This window comes from Castor canadensis, chromosome 14 (genome assembly GCF_047511655.1).
Source record: "Castor canadensis chromosome 14, mCasCan1.hap1v2, whole genome shotgun sequence".
Taxonomy (NCBI): domain Eukaryota; kingdom Metazoa; phylum Chordata; class Mammalia; order Rodentia; family Castoridae; genus Castor; species Castor canadensis.
The window spans coordinates 26844463-26862205 of NC_133399.1; the positions used below are offsets into that span (position 1 = coordinate 26844463).

Genomic DNA, 17743 nt, shown 5'->3' on the forward strand with positions numbered 1-17743 from the left:
GGTTCTTCAAGGTTCCGGGCTCGAGCAGAGCTTGAGATTCGCACGTACGGCTGAGGTTGGGCAGGGGGACGCCTGCGGTAGACTCGGCGATCGAGTTGGGGGGGTCTCGGCGAGTTCAGGGCCGACACCAAGCCCGTTAGAAGCCGTTTGTGAGGCACCTTCATTGTAGAGAGACCTGGTCCGTTGGTGGCGACCAGAGGGTCCCATGGGCAGGGATGACATCCTGTTATTCCTGCGCCCGACCAAGGCCTTTACTGCAGATTCAGGGCCATTGTGGAGCGGCAATCGAGTCCTGCCGCCTTGGTGCCTTCATTCAGGACAGGGCCGGGCCTCGTCGCCTTGGCTCACCTCTTCTCTCTGGCCATCGCGTCTGCCCCCCCGACCCCCGCCACATGTGGGATGCAGACTGCAGTCGATAAGCGATCCTGGATGAGAGTCCACGTTGTGAACCATCTACTCCTCGCCAACATGCAAACCCCGCAAGAAAGCTGGAAACCGCACAATTGCGAAATCTTTTGCTTCCGCATCTTCAAGGAGCATTTGTACCAGATTCCAGGTTCGTGGGAGCTGGTGGGACAGGACCCCCCCACCTTCCTAAATTCAACCAGACACCTTCTGCCAAAGGAGCTGTTGAACGGTTCCTTCTCAGCAGACAGGATTCCCCCAGGTCAGTAAGCCTAAATTTATTCTGAAAGGAATGAATTGATTTTGGCGGGGGTGGGGGGAGGGAGAGGAGGGGCCTTAGGAGTTTGTTGTTGTTGTTGTTGTTTTTTGAGACATGTCCTTGCTGTGTAGCCCAGACTGACCTCGACCTCGCGATCCTCCTGCCTCCGCCTCCTGATTCTGGGGATTACAGGCGTGGCCCACCACGCCCTACTAGGAGCACACCATTTCTTACCTGCCCAATCCATCTTCTCAAACTGGGATGTGAGGTTAGGTGGAGGACATACGAGGCCACCCTGTGGAAAGAACGGATGCTTTGTGCTGTGGTTTGAACATGGTTTGAGAGTGCTTCACAGGATTCCTGTGTTGGAAGCCTGATCCACAGTGAGGCAGTGTTGGGAGATGGTAGGAATTTTAAGAGGTGGATCCTTGTGGGAGGCATTGTGGCTCGCGTCTGATATCATGGAAAACAATTATTATTAATTTTTTAGTACTGCAGTTTGAACTCTAGGGCCTTACATTTGCTAGGCAGGCACTCTACCACTCACACCTCCAGCCCAAGCCATGGGTTTTGGATCCAGAGAGATAAGTCAGAATCCTAATCTTCCTTTAATATAAGCTGTGTGATCTCTCTGAATCTCATTTTCCTCATCTGTGAAAAAGGATGGCAACCCCCACGGTAGCCTTGGTGTAAGGAGTGGTCGTGGACAGTCATAGTTTGCAGTAGAGCAGATAGGAGAAGAGGGAAGGGTGGAAGTGCAAGGGTGGGCAACACATCCTTGCATTCACATAGAAATTGTATCCCACAAGGCCTTAACAATAGTTACCACTAGGTGGCGGAATTGCTAGCATTTTCCTTCTAATGCTTTTTGGTGTTTTCCCAGGTCTGTGACATTGAATACATGGGATTTTCTAAGGGGAAGGAGTAAATATTTTTGTTATTCTCCCATTTTATTTATTACTTACTTATTTTTATTAGTATATTATTGTTGTATTGGGGGTACATTGTGACATTTACAAAAGTGCTTACAACATCTCTTAGATTCCCCCCTCCATCATTCTCCTTATCCCTCCCCCTTCTTAGAATAGTTTCATCAGGTCTTATTGTTCCTTTTTCATACGTGAGTACATAATACTTCCATCATATTTGCTGTCCTTCACCCCTTCCTTATGCCTTCCCCTCATCCCCCCCACCCCCCACTGGGACCAATCCCCCCCACAGGACCTGTTTTACCTTCCTCTCCTCACTCTCCTCCTTTTTTGGCAGTACTGGGGTTTGAGCTCAGGACCTCATGCTTGCTAGGCAGGCACTATACCACTTGAGCCACTTCCCAGCTCCTTCATTTTTTTAAAAAGACATTTTTGTATGTTTATAATGGTTATACAGGGAGTTTCATTGTGAAATTTCCTTATACATACATACATATAATATATATTACATATTATGTATGTATACACTATGTATTATATATATATGTATTATACACCAAATCAGTTCATCCTCTCCATTATTCTCCTTTCTACCTGTCTCCTTATGGTGACTTCAACAGGTTTCAATGTGCCCAATTCATTATTTTTAGAAAGTACATCATCTATATTCACCTTCTTTACTCCCTTTTTTTACCTTCTCCTTCCTATTAGTGCCCTTGGCGTGACCTGTTTTACATTCTATTGTTTGTTGTTCAGTGGGATTTTTGCCTTGGTATTTTACCTGTAAATATGTAAGGTCAACTGGGAAGAATAAATATTCTTAGAACTGGGTGCTGGTGGCTTATGCCTGTAATCCCAGCTACTCAGGAGGCAGAGATCAGGAAGATCATTGTTCAAAGCCAGCTCGGGCAGATAGATTGTGAGACCCTATCTCAAAAAAACCCATCACAAAAAAAGGTTGGCTCAAGCGGTAGAACACCTGCCTAGCAAGTGTGAGAGCCTGAGTTCAAACTCCAGTGCCACCAAGAAAAAAATAATAAAAGTTCTTGGGGTATGGATCCATGGCTCAAGTGATAGAGCATGTGCCTTGCAAATGTGAAGCCTTGAGTTCAAGCCCCAGACTGCCAAAAAATATGTAAGAAGAATTTAAAAAGTTCTTTTAAATTTTTTTCCTTTTGTTTCTTATTTTTTGAGATAAGGTCTCACTTTGTAGCCCAGGCTGGCTTCAAATTCCCAATCCTCCTGCTTCCACCTCCTGAGTGCTTGGATTACAGGTGTGTACCACCATGGCTGGCTAAAAAATAAATTCCAGGTTTCTCTGTGATTCTCACATCACTCAAGCACAGGATTGTGACGCTGAGCTGTGGCCTGGGAGAGACAGAAGTGGGATGAGGTGTGCTACAAAAAGAAGAAGAAAATGAGGCCTGGGATTATGGGGGCTTGGGCTTCATGGGGGAATGAGAGGGTCTCTTGGAGGGGCTAGGCCATCCTGGTAGGTGGGAGGCAATGGGGAGTCCTGAACTAGACTGCTACCGAGTAAAGCTCCCTTCCTAGGCCCAGGTGGGAGGGGGAGGGGCCTCAGAAGACCTCAGGACATCTCACCTAGTATGACTCCCCTCACCAAACCCTGGGCATTATAATCCTGCACTGATGAGAGCTAGGAGCTACCATTTGACAGACTAGGGCAACTCCAGCCTGTATCAGAGCAAGCCAGGCCCCTTCTGCCACCAGAGGAAGGATCCTATACATGGGGTTCCTTTTCTCTCACTGACCACCACCCTCCCCTGTACTCCTGTTTGTACTCCTGTTTGCTGCTGGTAAAGAGATATTTCTTTCTTTTGTGTGTGTGGTGATGGTGGGGTTTGAACTCAGGTCCTCGCACTTGCTGTACCACCAGAAGATGGTCCTTAGAATCCCTGTATCTGAGCCAGGGGCAATGACACTTGTGTTCTGCTTAACATGAAGGCAGTGTCCCATCCAGAGTTCAGCAGGGGGAAGAGAACCTTCAGGATGCTCAGGAGGTCCCTTCTCAGCCTCCGAGCATCTCAGCAAAGCCCAGTCTATAGTTCGGATCTTTTGGGAGGGAAGGGTTGTTGCTGTTGTTTGCTTGGGTTTTTTTGTTTTTTTGTTTTTTTGAGACAGGATTTCACTTTGTAGCCCAGGCCTGGGCCTGGGCCTGCTACTTACCATGTAGCCCAGGCTGGCCTCAACTCCCAATCGTCCCGTCTCAGCATCCTGAGTGCTGAGATTATAGGTGTGTGCCATACTCCACCTAATTTGGCTCTTCCTGTCCCCCAAAGGCCCATGTGGTTAAAGGCTTGCTTCCTGGTTTGATGCTATAGGGAGGTGGTGGGATTTAAAGAAAAAAAATGGGTGAGGCTTGCTGGGCGCCAGTGGCTCACGCCTGTAATCCTAGCTACTTGAGCTACTTGGGAGGCTGAGATCAGGAGGATCATGGTTCAAGGTAAGCCCAGGCAAATAGTTCACAAGATGCTCTCTCCAAAATAACTAGAGTAAAATTAACTGGAGGTGTGGCTCAAGGTAGAGTGTCTGCTTTGTAAGTGCAAACCCATGAGTTCAAACCCCAGGCCTACCAAAAAAAAAAAAAAAGTATTTTTTCCATTGGAGGTTGGTTGAGTATAGTTGCAGAGCCAACTATGTTGAGTTTTGTCACTCAGTCTTTGTGATGTGACCAGGCAGCACAACGAATTGTATGTTAGTTTATTGAATAATAGCTTGGGAAGTCGGCAGAGCCTGTGCCACAAGCTCTTGGACAGCTGAGATTGCTATCTTATGCAGGTCTTTTGGACTTTTCCTCCATGGACACAAGACGATAGCCAAAGCATGAAGCATTTTATCTGTGCTCTTATTTGAAGAAAATGTCAAAGGATTGGAACTTAGGGTATGTGTGTTTTGAGGTAACACTTGCATGTGGGTAAAAATTTGAGCAGCATAAAAGGCACTACAAGCTGGGCACAGTGGTGTGAACCACACCTATAATCCCAGCTTCTTGTGAGGTGGACGCAGGAGGATCGTGGTCTGAGGCTGGTTGGGATAGTGCAAGGCCCTATCTGAAAAATAACTAAACCTTAGTGGTCTGGGAGTGCGGCTCAAGTGGAGAGTGCTGGAGGCTCTGCATTCAAACCCCAGCACCACCAAACGAAAAGGCAGTGCAGCAGCATATGGTTTCCTACCCTTGTGCCCCTCGCAGCAGCTACTGCAATTGAAAGTTTCTGTTTCCTAAAGATAGTTTGTGCATCCTGAAAGGTGTGATCTGGGGCCTCCCAAGACAAGGACACACCCTTCGGATGTAACAGGGTTCAGTCCAAAGAGACTTCAAACTTTCAAGTAACCAGCAGCATTTTAAATTATGTCAGAGGTAGGAAATGGAGATCTTGGTTTTCATTTGTTCCATTCCGTGTTCCTCAGGTGCTGGGATCAAACCCAGAGTCTTCCAAGTGCTAGGTATCCATGTGTACATACATATATAATTCTTAGCTCCAGTATTGTTTGTGGTAACAAATCAAGAAGCACCTGAATACCCATGAACATAGGGATGTTTGAATAACTTTGAGATTGGGTATGAAGGTCCAGGCTAGCCTCCAATTCGAGATCCTCCTGCCTCAGCCTCCCAAGGGCCGGGATTGCAGGCATGTGCCACCACACTTGGCTTTTGAGTAAACTCTTAACCTCTCTGAGGAATTACTGGTTTTCGTTTGTTTATTTGTTTTCTGAGTGATCTGTATATTTGGTGATAGTGTCAATTTATTCCTTGGATGAACTATGCCTCATATAAATTTATTCTCGTGCATCCAAAAGCATTACTAGGGCTGGGAGCGTGGCTCAAGTGGTAGAGCTCCTGCCTAGCGAGCGTGAAGCCTTGAGTTCAAAGTCCAGGACCAGCCCGCACCCCAAAAACCTAAACAAAGCCAAACAAAGCCTCCCTAAGCAAAAAGCTGACAGGACATCTGTCTGCCACGTCCTCCGCGTGAACGTCGTCCCGATCCCGCCTCAGGGCCCCATCCCCACCCGACGGCCTCCCAGGCTTTTCTTTTTTCTTTTTCTTTCTTGTTTTGCGGTCGTTGGTTCGACTCTGCAGCTGAACCACACCACCCTCCCCGGGCTTGGTTCTCGTCCTCAGCCACCACCCTTGCTCTCTGGGCTCCGCCCTCATGCCACGCCCCCGGCGTTGGCCACGCCCCAACCCCGCCTTCCAGACTTGCTCTTGGTCTTTATCCCGGCCTCCCAATCCTCGCCTCGCCTAGACCACGCCCTACAGGCGCAGACCTCTATCCCAGCCCCGCCCCATCCTAGCCACGCCCCCGAGCCTTTTCCCGCCAAACCACGCCTTCCCACTCGGTGCTTCTCCCAGCCTGGCCTCCCGGCTGCTCCGGCTCCAGTCACACCACCCCAGGGTCGGTCGTAGACCCGAGGCCGCACCTCCGAGCCGGTCCCGGCCCTAGGCTATCCGGGTAACGAGGCAAAGCCACTTCCCCGTGAAGGGAAAGTGGGGTTTCTCAGCCGGCTTCTGGACGTCGCGGCCACCTCAGCACCCTCAGGGAGCGTTCCCGCGTCGCTTTAACCGGAAGCGGAAGTGCGTGTCGGCGGGATCATGGCGACTCTGGTCGACCTGCCGGACTTGGTGCTACTGGAGATCTTCTCTTACCTCCCGGTCCGGGACCGGATCCGCATCTCCAGGTGCGGCCCCGCTCCTCGGGGGGAAGATCCGGGCAGGGGCGCTCCGGAGATGCGGATCCGGTCCTGGCGGGGCCGGGGTCGTTCTAACGACCGGTCACCTCCCCCAGGGTCTGTCACCGCTGGAAGAGGCTGGTGGACGACCGGTGGCTGTGGCGGCACGTCGACCTGACGCTCTACACGGTACGCGGGGTCGGCGGGCGGGCCAGCCGCCGGCGGGTTGGCTGGGACCCCGAGCACCTCCCTCCCGCTGCGGCGACCTCGGGGACCCGGCTGGTAGGTGGGGCCGGGTCGGGACCGGCTCCGCCGCCCCGCGCCACGGTTTCCCCAGCCTAGAAACAGGGAGGAAGCAGTGCTGCGAGCCGGCGCCGGTGTGCACGGCTGTAATCCCGGCTACCTGGAACGCTGAGATCAGGAGGGTCGAGGTTCGAAGCCAGCCCTGGCACATAGTTCCCGAGACCCCCATCTCCAAAATAACCACAGCGAAGTGGAGGTGTGGCTCAAAGTGGTGGAGTGCCTGCCTACAAGTGCGAAGCCCTCAGTACAAACTCCAGCCCCACAAAAAACCAAAAAAAAGTTTTGGTTTGGTTTTTTTTTTTTTTTTTACTTGCAAAGTGATTTTTTTTATAACCTAAATGAGCATAAATTTATTTGGTGACAAAATGACATCTGACGTGAACTGGCATGAGGCTATCCATACAGCCTTTTCCCTACCTACTTCGATAGAATGCTGTTTTCATACTGTGTTACACCGGGAAGTCTTCATTCATGTGATTACAGCCTACACCCCACTGTTGGTGTTAGATAGTGTCCACACCACATTAACTCTGAATTCTAAAGCGCATCTGTCCCCAACTGATTTGGGTATGGGATCGTGACCCTATAGAAAAATCACTTTCAGCCAGGCACTGGCAGGGATTGGGAGGATGGTGATTCGAGGCCAGAGCCAAAAGTTCACGAGACTGCATCTCAATCAAGAAAAGCTGGGTACAATGTTGCACTCCTATCATCCCGTGGGAAGCGTAAATAGGAGGGACTCCATCCAGGCCAGCCAGGACACAAATATGAGACAGTATTCAGAAAAATAACTGAAGCCAAAAGGACTGGAGGTGTCGTTCAAGCGGCAGAGCACTTACCTTGCAAGCTCAAAGACCTGAGTTCAAACCCCAGTACCGCCAAAAAAGAAAAAGATTTCACAAATCATGAATAATTGTACCAAACACATTGATTGGTGTTGCCACAGGTGCAGCTAAAAGCAATTGACAGTTGTCCCCTGTTAACTTGGGCAGAGTCACCACTATACTTGTTGTGAAGTGTTCCTTTCATCCTGTCCTTTGGTGAGAACGAGCAGTCTTTACAAGATCCAAATCTTTGGAGTGTCTTTGGAGTCAGGCTGTGTTGGATTCCCAGCCCAAACCTCCTGTTTCCTTTTTTTTTTTTTTCTGGGATAGAACCCAGGGTCTCATCCAAGCTAGGCAAGTGCTCACCACTGAGCCACACCCCAGTCCTGGTGTGTGCTTTTAGGCAAATGAAAGCATTCATTTTTTTGTTTTTGTTTTGGGTTTTTTTACTTTTGTAGTACTGGGGATTGAACCCAGGGCCTTCCACACGCTATGCAAGTGTTTTACCACCTGAGCCACACCTCCTGCCCTTCTGTTTGTATTTTGTTTCTGAAACAGGGTCTTGCTAACTTTTCCTGGGCTGATCTCGAATTTGAGATCCTCCTATTTCTGCTTTTCGAGTGGCTGACATTATAGGTGTGAACTATCACACCTGGGTTTTTTTTTTTTTTTTTTTTTCTTTTTGTGGTACTGGTGTTTAAACTCAGGGTCTATACCTTCAGCCACTCCGTCAGCCCTGTTTTTGTGTTGAGTTTTTCAAGATAGGATCTTGAAAACTATTTGTCCCATCTGATCCTTCAAACTCTGATCCTCTTGATCTCAGCCTCCCGAGGTCCTAGGATTACAGGAGTGAGCCACCAGCGCCCAGCATCTGGCTACTTTTTAAAAAATAATACATATGCAAGATTTGAAATGCAAAACAGGAAAAATTCAAATATCTTTAACTAAGACCTTAAAGTCTTGTCCATATTTCTGTCCTCCCAAGTCAACCTGTTCTTCCTTCCTGGAGGCAACAAGTGTTCCCATTCACTTTTGCATCCTAGAGACCCTGTCATCCCTTGGTATCTGCAGGGATTGGTTCAAACACCCCAGATACCCAAATCCCCGGATGCTCAAGTCTTCATATATAAAATGACATGGTGTTCACGTAGAACCAGCACATATTGTCCTGTAGACTTTAAATTATCTCTGAATGACTTAGAATACTTAATGCAATGTGAGTGCTATGAAAGCAGTTATTTTTGTTTTTTGTTTTGGTGGTAGTGGGGTTTGAACTCAGGGCCTCATGCTTGCTAGGCAGGCACTCTACCACTTGAGCCACTCCACCAGCCCTGAAAAAGATTTTTTATCCATGCTGGAGGGATGGCCTAAGTAGTACAGTGCTTGCCTAGCAAGCACAAAGCCCTGAGTTCAAACCCCGGTACCACCAAACAAACAAAAAACAGTAGGCCTGATAGTGTGCACCTCCCAGCACTGAGGCTGAGGCAGGAGGATCCAGGGGTCAAGGCCATCTGTCATCTTGGGCTGCATAGCAAGACCCTATCTCAAAACAGAATAAAAAAAGGGAGGCACAAAAGTCATCAATAGGGCTTATGGTTGGTGTAGTGGCACATGCCTAGAATGCCAGCAATCTGGAGGCAGGGGCAGGAGGATCTCTAGTATTAGAGGCCAGCCTGGGCTACATAACCAGACCTCATTGCTAAAAAAAAAAAAAAACAACAGGCTTGGCACCAGTGGCTCATTCCTGTAATCGTAGCTACTCAGGAGGCAGAGATCAGGAGGATCGCAGTTCAAAGCCAGCCTGGGCAAATAGTTCTCGAGACCCTATCTCAAAAAATCCATCACAAAAATAGGGCAGGTGGAGTGGCTCAAGGTGGAGGCCCTGAGTTCAAGCCCCAGTACCACAGAAAAAGGTGGGGGGAATTGAGGGCTCACAGAGCCATGGGGTGCTTTCTTTCCTCCTCCAGAAGCTCCTGGGAATGTGTTCTGTCGCTGAAGGCAGATCTGACTGGATCTTTCTCCCCACTGAATTTCTACAAAGTCCCAGCAGCCAGAGTAGTGGGGTCAAACCGTCTTCTTATTCCTGAGGAGAAGGCTGGCAAGCCCAGCCGGTCACCAGAACCCATGCCAGGGTGTGTCTATCACCAGCTAGGACAGGCAGGGTGCTCGGGAGCCCTGTGCCTCTCACCCATCATCCCCCATGCCTGGTTCTTGCAGATGCGGCCTAAAGTCATGTGGCACCTCCTTCGGAGATACATGGCGACCCGACTACATTCCCTGCGGATGGGTGGCTACCTATTCTCTGGCTCCCAGGCCCCCCAGCTGTCCCCTGCCCTGATGAGAGCCCTGGGCCAGAAGTGCCCCAACTTGCGGCGCCTGTGCCTGCACGTGGCTGACCTGAGCATGGTGCCCATCACCAGCCTGCCCCGCACACTGAGGACGCTGGAACTGCACAGCTGCGAGATCTCGATGGCCTGGCTGCTCAAGGAGCAGGACCCCACCGTACTGCCGCTGCTCGAGTGCATCGTGCTGGACCGTGTGCCCGCCTTCCGAGACGAGCACCTGCAGGGCCTCACGCGCTTCCGGGCCCTACGCTCGCTGGTGCTGGGTGGCACCTATCGTGTCACCGAGACAGGGCTGGATGCCAGCCTGCAGGAGCTGAGCTACTTGCAGCGGCTGGAGGTGCTGGGCTGCACCCTCTCGGCTGACAGCACCCTGCTGGCCATCAGCCGCCACCTCCGAGATGTCCGCAAAATCCGGCTGACCGTGGGGGGCCTCTCTGCCCCTGGCCTGGCTGTGCTGGAGGGAATGCCGGCCCTGGAGAGTCTGTGCCTTCAGGGGCCCCTCATCACCCCAGAAATGCCGACTCCTGCCCAAATCGTCGCCTCCTGCCTGTCTATGCCCAAGCTCAAGGCGCTGGAGGTGCAGGGGCTGGGCTGGGAGGGCCAGGAGGCTGAGAGGGTCCTGTGTAAAGGGCTGCCCCACTGTATGGTCATCGTCAGGCCTTGCCCCAAAGAGTCCATGGACTGGTGGATGTGACATGCCACCCATCCCTGAGACCCAACCCGGCTTTCACAGTGGAGCCCCCGAAGGCTCCAAGCAGCAAATGGAAGTGCAGATGATCGGGCTTGAGGGAACTGAATGCAGCAAGGACTGAAAACCAGAGCCTTAACTGGGCACAGCGCCTCACGCTTGTAGTCCTAGCTACTTGGGAGACTGAGATCAGGAGGATCAGGGTTCAAGGCCAGCCCCGGCAAATAGTTCAAGAGACCCCATCTTCAGAATAACCATAGTTAAATGGACCAGAGGTGTGGCTAAAGTAGTAGAGTGCCTGCTTTGCAAGTGCAAAGCCCTGAGTTCAAACTCCAGTCCCACCAAAAAAAAAAAAAAGAGCCTTGGGACCTCCAGACTGGGGGGGAGGGGCTGATTTGCCAGCTTTGTGGCCTCGTCCCATCAGCCATTCTCTGGGAGGCCCAGTTCCCACATCTAGAAATAGCGATCAGAGCTACCTCATTATAGTGCAAAGCCTTACTCTAACAGACCCCAGCCCCGGAGGACCCGGATGCAGGGTCATTCTCCAGGTCATCCTCAGGGTCCTTCACCCTCAGGAATGTGATGGGTGCAGACCAGTGGGGTTAAGAGCTGGAGCCCATCCTCCTCCCGAGACCTGGGAGGACCATCTATGCATGTGCACACACACCTGTGCAGCGTGTACACCCACACGCACTAAGACACCTCAGGGCTAGAGAGGCTCGCCGCTGAATAATCCAGATGTTCCCCAAGGTTCTCACTTGTATTTTCTGTATCTTGTATTCTGCCTTTTTCACGTTTTCCACAGCGTATAGTATTTTGCTATTAAAGAACAATAATCATTTTCTGAAGAAGAGCATTCCATTTATTCATTGGATAAGTGTGCCCCACTCACCATGTACTTTGCAGGTGCCATTCTAGGTATGGAGTCACAGAACAAAGACCCTTGTAGTGCAGAGATGCCAGGGTGGCAAACAGGTCACACATCTGTGGACTAATTTTACAGCCTCCAGGGTGATGGGATCGAAGTACAGATGGTTGGTAGAGAGAGAGGGCAAAGATCTGAGACTTGATAGAGCAGCCATGGGGATGGTGGGGGAAGATCAGGAAAGGCGAAGTCCCTGAGTGGGGGGACTGGGGTGTGACTCTACAAAAAAAGATGGGAATGACCCTGGCACTTCTCAGGAGCAGGAAGACGGTCCCTGTGGCAGGGTGAATGGGGGAGAGCTCCTAAGGACAAGGGCAGGCGGGACTTCCCTTGCAGGTGGCTCAGGTTTTAGGGGCTCAGCAACAACTCTGTCTTTTGAGTGGGACCCCACTTGGAAGATGCAGGTGTTGATAAGCTTAGATCCTGAGTACGCACCCAACAGCTAAGCCTTACTTTGATCTGAGTTGGGTTGGGGGATATGAAGGGGTGGTTCAACCCAGGTCTTGGGACTCACCACCTGGTGCCTCCCCTGTCGCCAGGGGAGCCAGAAGGGAGGGGACAGCTGAGCTGAGTCCCTTGGGTCCTTGTTCCAAACCCACCCATCAGGGGAGCTGCACCTGTTCCTTCCCAGCCTTTTCTACTCAGAGTGTCATAGAAAATCCTTCACTGGCCACTTGAGGGCTGGGGCATGGGTGTGCCCCAGATGTGACCATGGGCAGAGTCTTGCAACTGTCCAAATCTGTGACCAAACCTAGCAGATGCAGCCCAGGACATGAAGGGTGGGGTGGGCTGGGAGAGGGACAGGGTGGAGCCACACTGGTGCTTGGAGAGTAGAGAAGTCACAGCTGCTGGGGCTCCTCTGGGGAGGGGTCCTGGAAAGCTGAGGTCTGATTGGGGGAGTATAATGAGGGGCTCCACGCCAGTGACCCCAAACTGCAGTGATGCTATGGTTGCCATGGTTTGAGTTTGTCTCCCAAGAGTTAATGTGTTGGCAGCTTGGTCCTCAGTGGAGGTATGAAAGATGGTAGGACCTTTAAGAGGTGGAGTCTAGGATTGGGGGTGTGGCTTAAATGGTAAAACACCTGAAGTTCTGAGTTCAATGCCCACTATAGCCAATAATCAATAATAATCTGGCGGGGTGCAGGGTGGCTCATGCCTGTAACTCTGGCTTCTCAAGAGGGAGAGATGAGGAGGATCAGGGTTCAAACCCAGTCCCGGCAAATAGTTCGAGAGACCCTATCTTGAAAAACCCGTCACAAAAATGGGGCTGAGGTGGAATGGCTCAAGGTGTACGCCCTAGTACTGCAAAATAATGATAATAATAATCTGTGTGTGTGTGTGTGTGTGTGTGTGTGTGTGTGAGAGAGAGAGAGAGAGAGAGAGAGAGAGAGAGAGAGATGGAATCTGATGAGAGGTCCCATAAGTCATTTAGGGGTATCCCCTTGGAAGTGACTGTGGGACCCCAACCTCTCTCTGGCTTCCTGTTTACTGCTGTGACGTCTTCCACACACGCAGACACCATGTGATGTTACTCCAGTGAGGTCTTCACCAGAACTGATTTGTTACTGACATCATGCCCTCAAATCTCTAGAACTGTGAGCATAACCCTCTTCTCTTTATAAAGTTAGCCTGTCTCGGGCATTTTGTTTTAATAATAATTGAACTAACACAATTGGGCCAGGAAGAAAAGTCTTCCCTTCTTTCTACCTTACCAGGAAGGAAGGAGTAGCAGCTACAGTCATTTAGAAGGAGGGAAATTGGTGGTGGTGAAAGAAACCCTAATTTGACCCCAGTACTGCCAAAAAATAGCTTTTCCTAATGGGTGCGCTGGTGCACATCTATAATCCCAGCCACTTGGTTGGCTAAATCAGGAGAATAACAAGTTCAAGCCTGCCAGAGCTACATAGGCATTGCTAGCCTGGACAATTTAGCAAGACCCCTGTCTCTAAGCCATGTGTGGTGGTGCACACCTGTAATCCCAGCACTCCGGAGGCAGAAGCAGAAGGATCAGCTGCAAAGGCTACATAGCAGGCTACATAGGGAGAAAGAAGCAAACATTGATGTCTTCATGACTGATGGAAGGTGGATTGGAGCATTTGGCTAAGCTCATTGGCCCCAGAGGCCTTTGTGATATTTCTGCCCTGTGTTTGCCAAATGCACTAGGGTGTGGCACAGCTGCTCAACCACAGGGCTCCCCTGCAGGGAAAAGGGGCCCGAGTGTTTACTTTGTGCCCCAGTTACTGTGCAACCAATATACAGAATGTTTTCTTTCATCTTGCAAAACTGAAACTCTGCCCCATTAAACACGAACTCCCGTTCCCTCCCCGCCCCCAGCCCATGGCGCCCCCCACTCTACTTCTAGCTCTATGAATTTGATAGCTAGGTACCACCTATAAATGGAATCATACAGAATTATGTCCTTTTGTGACGGGCTGATCCACTGACATGATGTTCTCAACGTTCACCCATGGGTAGCCTGTGGCAGGATTTCTTTCCTTTTGAATCCCGAGTAATATTCCATTGTATGAGTGTATCACATTGGCTTATCCACTCACCTGTTCATCCACATCTGGGTTGCCTTTGCCTCTTGGCTATTAAGAATAACAGGTGTGTAAGTATCTTCTCAACAGCCTTCTTTCAAGCACTCTGGAGGCTGAGAGAGGAGAATAGTAATTTTGAGGCTGTCCTGGGCTACAAAGATCCTGTCTGTAGCTATTTGGGAGGTGGAGATTAAAAAGCTTAAAGTTCAAGGCCGGCCCCAGGAAAAAGCTTGAGAGACCTCATCTCAACCAATAGCTGGGCATAGTAGTGTGTGCCTGTCATTCCAGCTACACAGGAAGCATAAATGGAGGATCACGGTCCAGCCTGGCCTGGGGAAGAATTACTCTATTTGAAAAACGTAGGAAAAAAGGGCTGCAGGCATGGTAGAGTACCTGCCTAGCAAGCACAGGGCCCTGAGTTCAAACTCTAGCACCACCAAGAACATAAACAAAAAGCAAAAAAAGAAAACCTGTACTGGTCATTAGATTAGGCATTTTGACAGTGCAGTTCCAAGTTAACAAGCAGAATAATACAAAGACTGGACAGCAAGTTGGAAGAGTTCCACAATATAACATACTGAAGTTTGAAAACTAGGAATTAAATCATCAGAGTATTTACGTAACAGTTTTATTTGTCCAAAACTCACAATGCAGGGCTGGGCAGGGCGCCAGTGGCTCACACCTGTAATCAGAGCTACTCAGGAGGCAGAGATCAGGAGGATCAAGGCTCAAGGAAGCCCTGGGGAAATAGTTCGTGAGACCCTATCTCGAAAACACTCAAGACAAAACAGGACTGGTGGAGTGGCTCAAGTGGTAGAGCACCTGCCTAGCAAGTGTGAGGCCCTGAGTTCAAACCCCAGTGCCACCAAAAAAAGTAACACTAAAATAAAGAATAAATTAAAACAGTGCAGGGCTAGGAATGTTGCTCCATGGCACAGCACCTGCATGGCACCTGTAAGGCCCTGGGTTTCATCCAAGCACTGGGATTACAGGCATAGGCTAACCCACCCAGACTGGAAAATATTTGTTTCATCTGAGAATTTTCAGAAAAAAATGAAAGGTTTTATGTTTGGTTTTGGAAAAAAAATAGCTACTTTGTGTTTCAGGGTTATAATCCCAGAACTCAGGAGGCAGAGGTAGAAGGACCCCAAGTTCAAGGCCATCCTAGGCTACAGAGACACCTTAGAGGTTGGGGGGAGGAAGGGAAACCTGATTGAGATGGCATGAAATACCACTATCATCCTGTAGATGGCAGCATGCCACGTAAAATCATTAGCATCTCACCAGTCCTTGAAGAAAACTATTTGTTGACATCTCCTGTGTCAGCTGGATACTCTTTTTTTTTTTTTTTTTTTTTTTGTGAACTGGTTAATTCTTGTGTTTATTCCCCAATTTTTAAAACTTATTCACTTATTCACATGTGCATACATTGTTTGGGTCATTTCTTCCCCCTGCCCCCCTCCCCTACCATCTGCCCCCCTTCCCCCCTCGCTTCCAGGCAGAACCTGTTCTGCCCTTATCTCTAATTTTGTTGAAGAGAAGACATAAGCATAACAAGGAAGACAAAGCGTTTTTGCTAGTTGAGTTGAGGATAGCTACACAGAGAGATTCCTAGCATTGCTTCCATGTACCCATGTGTTACGACCCATGTTGATTCATCTCTAACTGATCTTGACACTGGTTCCTGATCACCTTCTCCTGTTAACCTCTGTTGCTTTAAGGTTTCTGTATTAGCTCCTCTGCAGGGAGAATGTCAAACGCTTTCATGTTTTGGGTTTTCTACCTATTCCTATATCTCCCGTATGTGCTCTCCCCTTTTCTTGTGATCCAAGCCCAACCACATAGCTGCATTTGCCTTAGATCTAAAGTCTGCATATGAGGAAGAACATACAATTTTTGATCTTCTGAGCCTGGCTGACGTTGCTCAGAATGATGTTCTCTAGTTCCATCCATTTACCTGCAAATGATAAGATTTCATTCTTCTTCATGGCTGAGTAAAATTCCATTGTGTACAAGTATCCGTGACTTAGCTAGCATGTGGCTCAAGGGGGTGGAGACAGGCCTGGCAAACACAAGACCATGAGTTTAAACCAGTGCCACCAGAAAACAAACACCACCAAAACTTTGTGCATCTGATTTATATCAGAGCATCCCGCACCTCCCAAAGCTCCCCAATAGTAATCGATTGGGAAATGAAACAGAAAACTAAATATACTTGCATATAATGTCTAGAGGGTGATGCACAGAGGACACGCGCAGAAATGTCAGGTGCTCAGGATTCTTGAGCCTGCTCTGAGAATGAAAGCACAGGTGGACTCCAGCAGCAGAGGTTGGAAAGATTTTATTTGTAGAGAAGAGAAGAGAAAGACTGCATGTTGGGGAAAGCAGGGGGACCCAGAAACTAGTGGTCCCCTGGGTCAGGTTGGAGATTGGGTCTTTATAGTAGCCCTTTTTGTATATTGCCCCAGGGTGGAGATGTCTCTCAGGTGCAGACAGTTTCCTGGGAAGGAGAAGTGTCTCCTTGACCACTTACCATCTTTTGGGACCTCCTGCAGTCCATCCTTCAATTCCCTCCTCTCAGTGACTGCCCTAACTGCTGTTAGGGATAGGGACAATGAAGTCTGTTCAGTAACTGCTTCCTGTTGACCGGGGGCGATGAAGGGCCCCGCAGCATCAGGGCTGACCATGAGAGAGGAGTTAGAGGGGAACTCGATAGTAGGTCGTTTTCATCTCCATCAGAGGCATTTGTAGTTTGATGGATTCTAGGGGAGAAGAAACAAACTTGACAAGTAAGTTTAAAATGCAAGGCCCAAACACAAGAAAGAGAATAATAGCAACTATAGGCCCCAGAAAGGGTAGGAATGAAGTCCTGGAGGGAAGCCAGGATTTTATTTGGTCCCATAGCTGTGTAGGAACCTGAGTTTCAAGAGATTGCTCCCGGAGCCACTTAACCTGTTGGAGAATGTAGTCTGCACGTTCCTGTACAATGCCTGAAGTGTTTATACATGTGCAACAGGAGGTATTGGTGATGGCGATGGCACATACCCCCTCCCCCACCTTGTTTGGCCAAAAGAAAATCTAGGGCCAGTTGGTGGTCCATGACCATACAGGCAAGGGATGACAAGGACCTTTGTATGTCCTTAATGGCAAGGCCTACCTGGTCTGAGGTGTCCTTTGCTACTTTGGTTAGGTTTTCTTGAAGTTATGTGATTGGCAATCACCCCATATCTGATTCCAGCAAGGGCTGCAATTAATGCTGTTATCCCTAAAACTATTAGAGTAACTTCCCTTTTATCTCCACGAGACGCTGCTCATGTTGTCGTTAGCATTCCCCTTCCCTTCCAGATGGCTGCATGAGCATGCAGGATGAGGAAGGCATACTTAAAATCTGTACAGATGTTGACTCTCTTTGCCAATTGAGCACTTGTATTAGGAGGAAGAGGACCTGATTTGAGGATGCCAAATTCTGTTACAACTGCAAACCCTAAATGTCTGACACCATTTCAGACAAAGGAACTGCTGTCAGTATATAATTCTAGATATTTTTTATTTTTTTAAGGGCCGATCAGTTAAGTCAGGTCCAGCAGCATAATTTTTCATAAGTACCCTCTCACATGAGTGTTCAGGATTTCCCTCTGCCTCTGGTAGAAGGGATGCAGGATTTAGGCTCTGGTAGGTCCTTAAAGTTATTTCTGTCCCTCCCAGAAGCTGGGCCTGGTATTTAAGTAAACAGCTGTCAGATAGCCAAAGTTCTCCTTTTGAGTTTAAAATTCCCCCTAGGTCCTGTGGGGTGTAAACCGTTAGGGGGCGGTTTAGGATGAATTTATTTACATGTG

General features: G+C 49.2%; 1 protein-coding gene across 5 annotated transcripts; it reads left to right on the forward strand.

The window, feature by feature from the left end:
* Positions 1 to 8: 8 nt before the first annotated feature.
* On the forward strand, positions 9 to 11284 carry Fbxl12 (F-box and leucine rich repeat protein 12). 5 transcript variants are annotated; one of them, XM_074054187.1, is made up of 5 exons: positions 9 to 667; positions 4393 to 4495; positions 5966 to 6291; positions 6399 to 6471; positions 9627 to 11284. In XM_074054187.1, the coding sequence occupies exons 3-5, from the start codon at positions 6206 to 6208 to the stop codon at positions 10446 to 10448; spliced, it is 981 nt and encodes a 326-aa protein (XP_073910288.1). In that variant the 5' UTR covers positions 9 to 667; positions 4393 to 4495; positions 5966 to 6205; the 3' UTR covers positions 10449 to 11284. The 5 variants fall into 5 exon arrangements, with proteins under 5 accessions (XP_073910288.1, XP_073910287.1, XP_073910290.1 ...); XM_074054186.1 differs by having other exon boundaries at positions 4393 to 6291; XM_074054188.1 differs by lacking the exons at positions 4393 to 4495; positions 5966 to 6291 and having other exon boundaries at positions 604 to 667.
* Positions 11285 to 17743: the final 6459 nt, after the last annotated feature.

Excerpts from the sequence above, each read along its gene's own strand:
- Fbxl12 (XM_074054186.1), top strand. The coding sequence starts at position 6,206 with ATGGCGACTCTGGTCGACCTGCCGGACTTGGTGCTACTGGAGATCTTC. Across the intron at positions 6,292-6,398 it reads GACCGGATCCGCATCTCCAG|GGTCTGTCACCGCTGGAAGA; the intron begins GTGCGGCCCCGC and ends CACCTCCCCCAG. Across the intron at positions 6,472-9,626 it reads TCGACCTGACGCTCTACACG|ATGCGGCCTAAAGTCATGTG; the intron begins GTACGCGGGGTC and ends TGGTTCTTGCAG.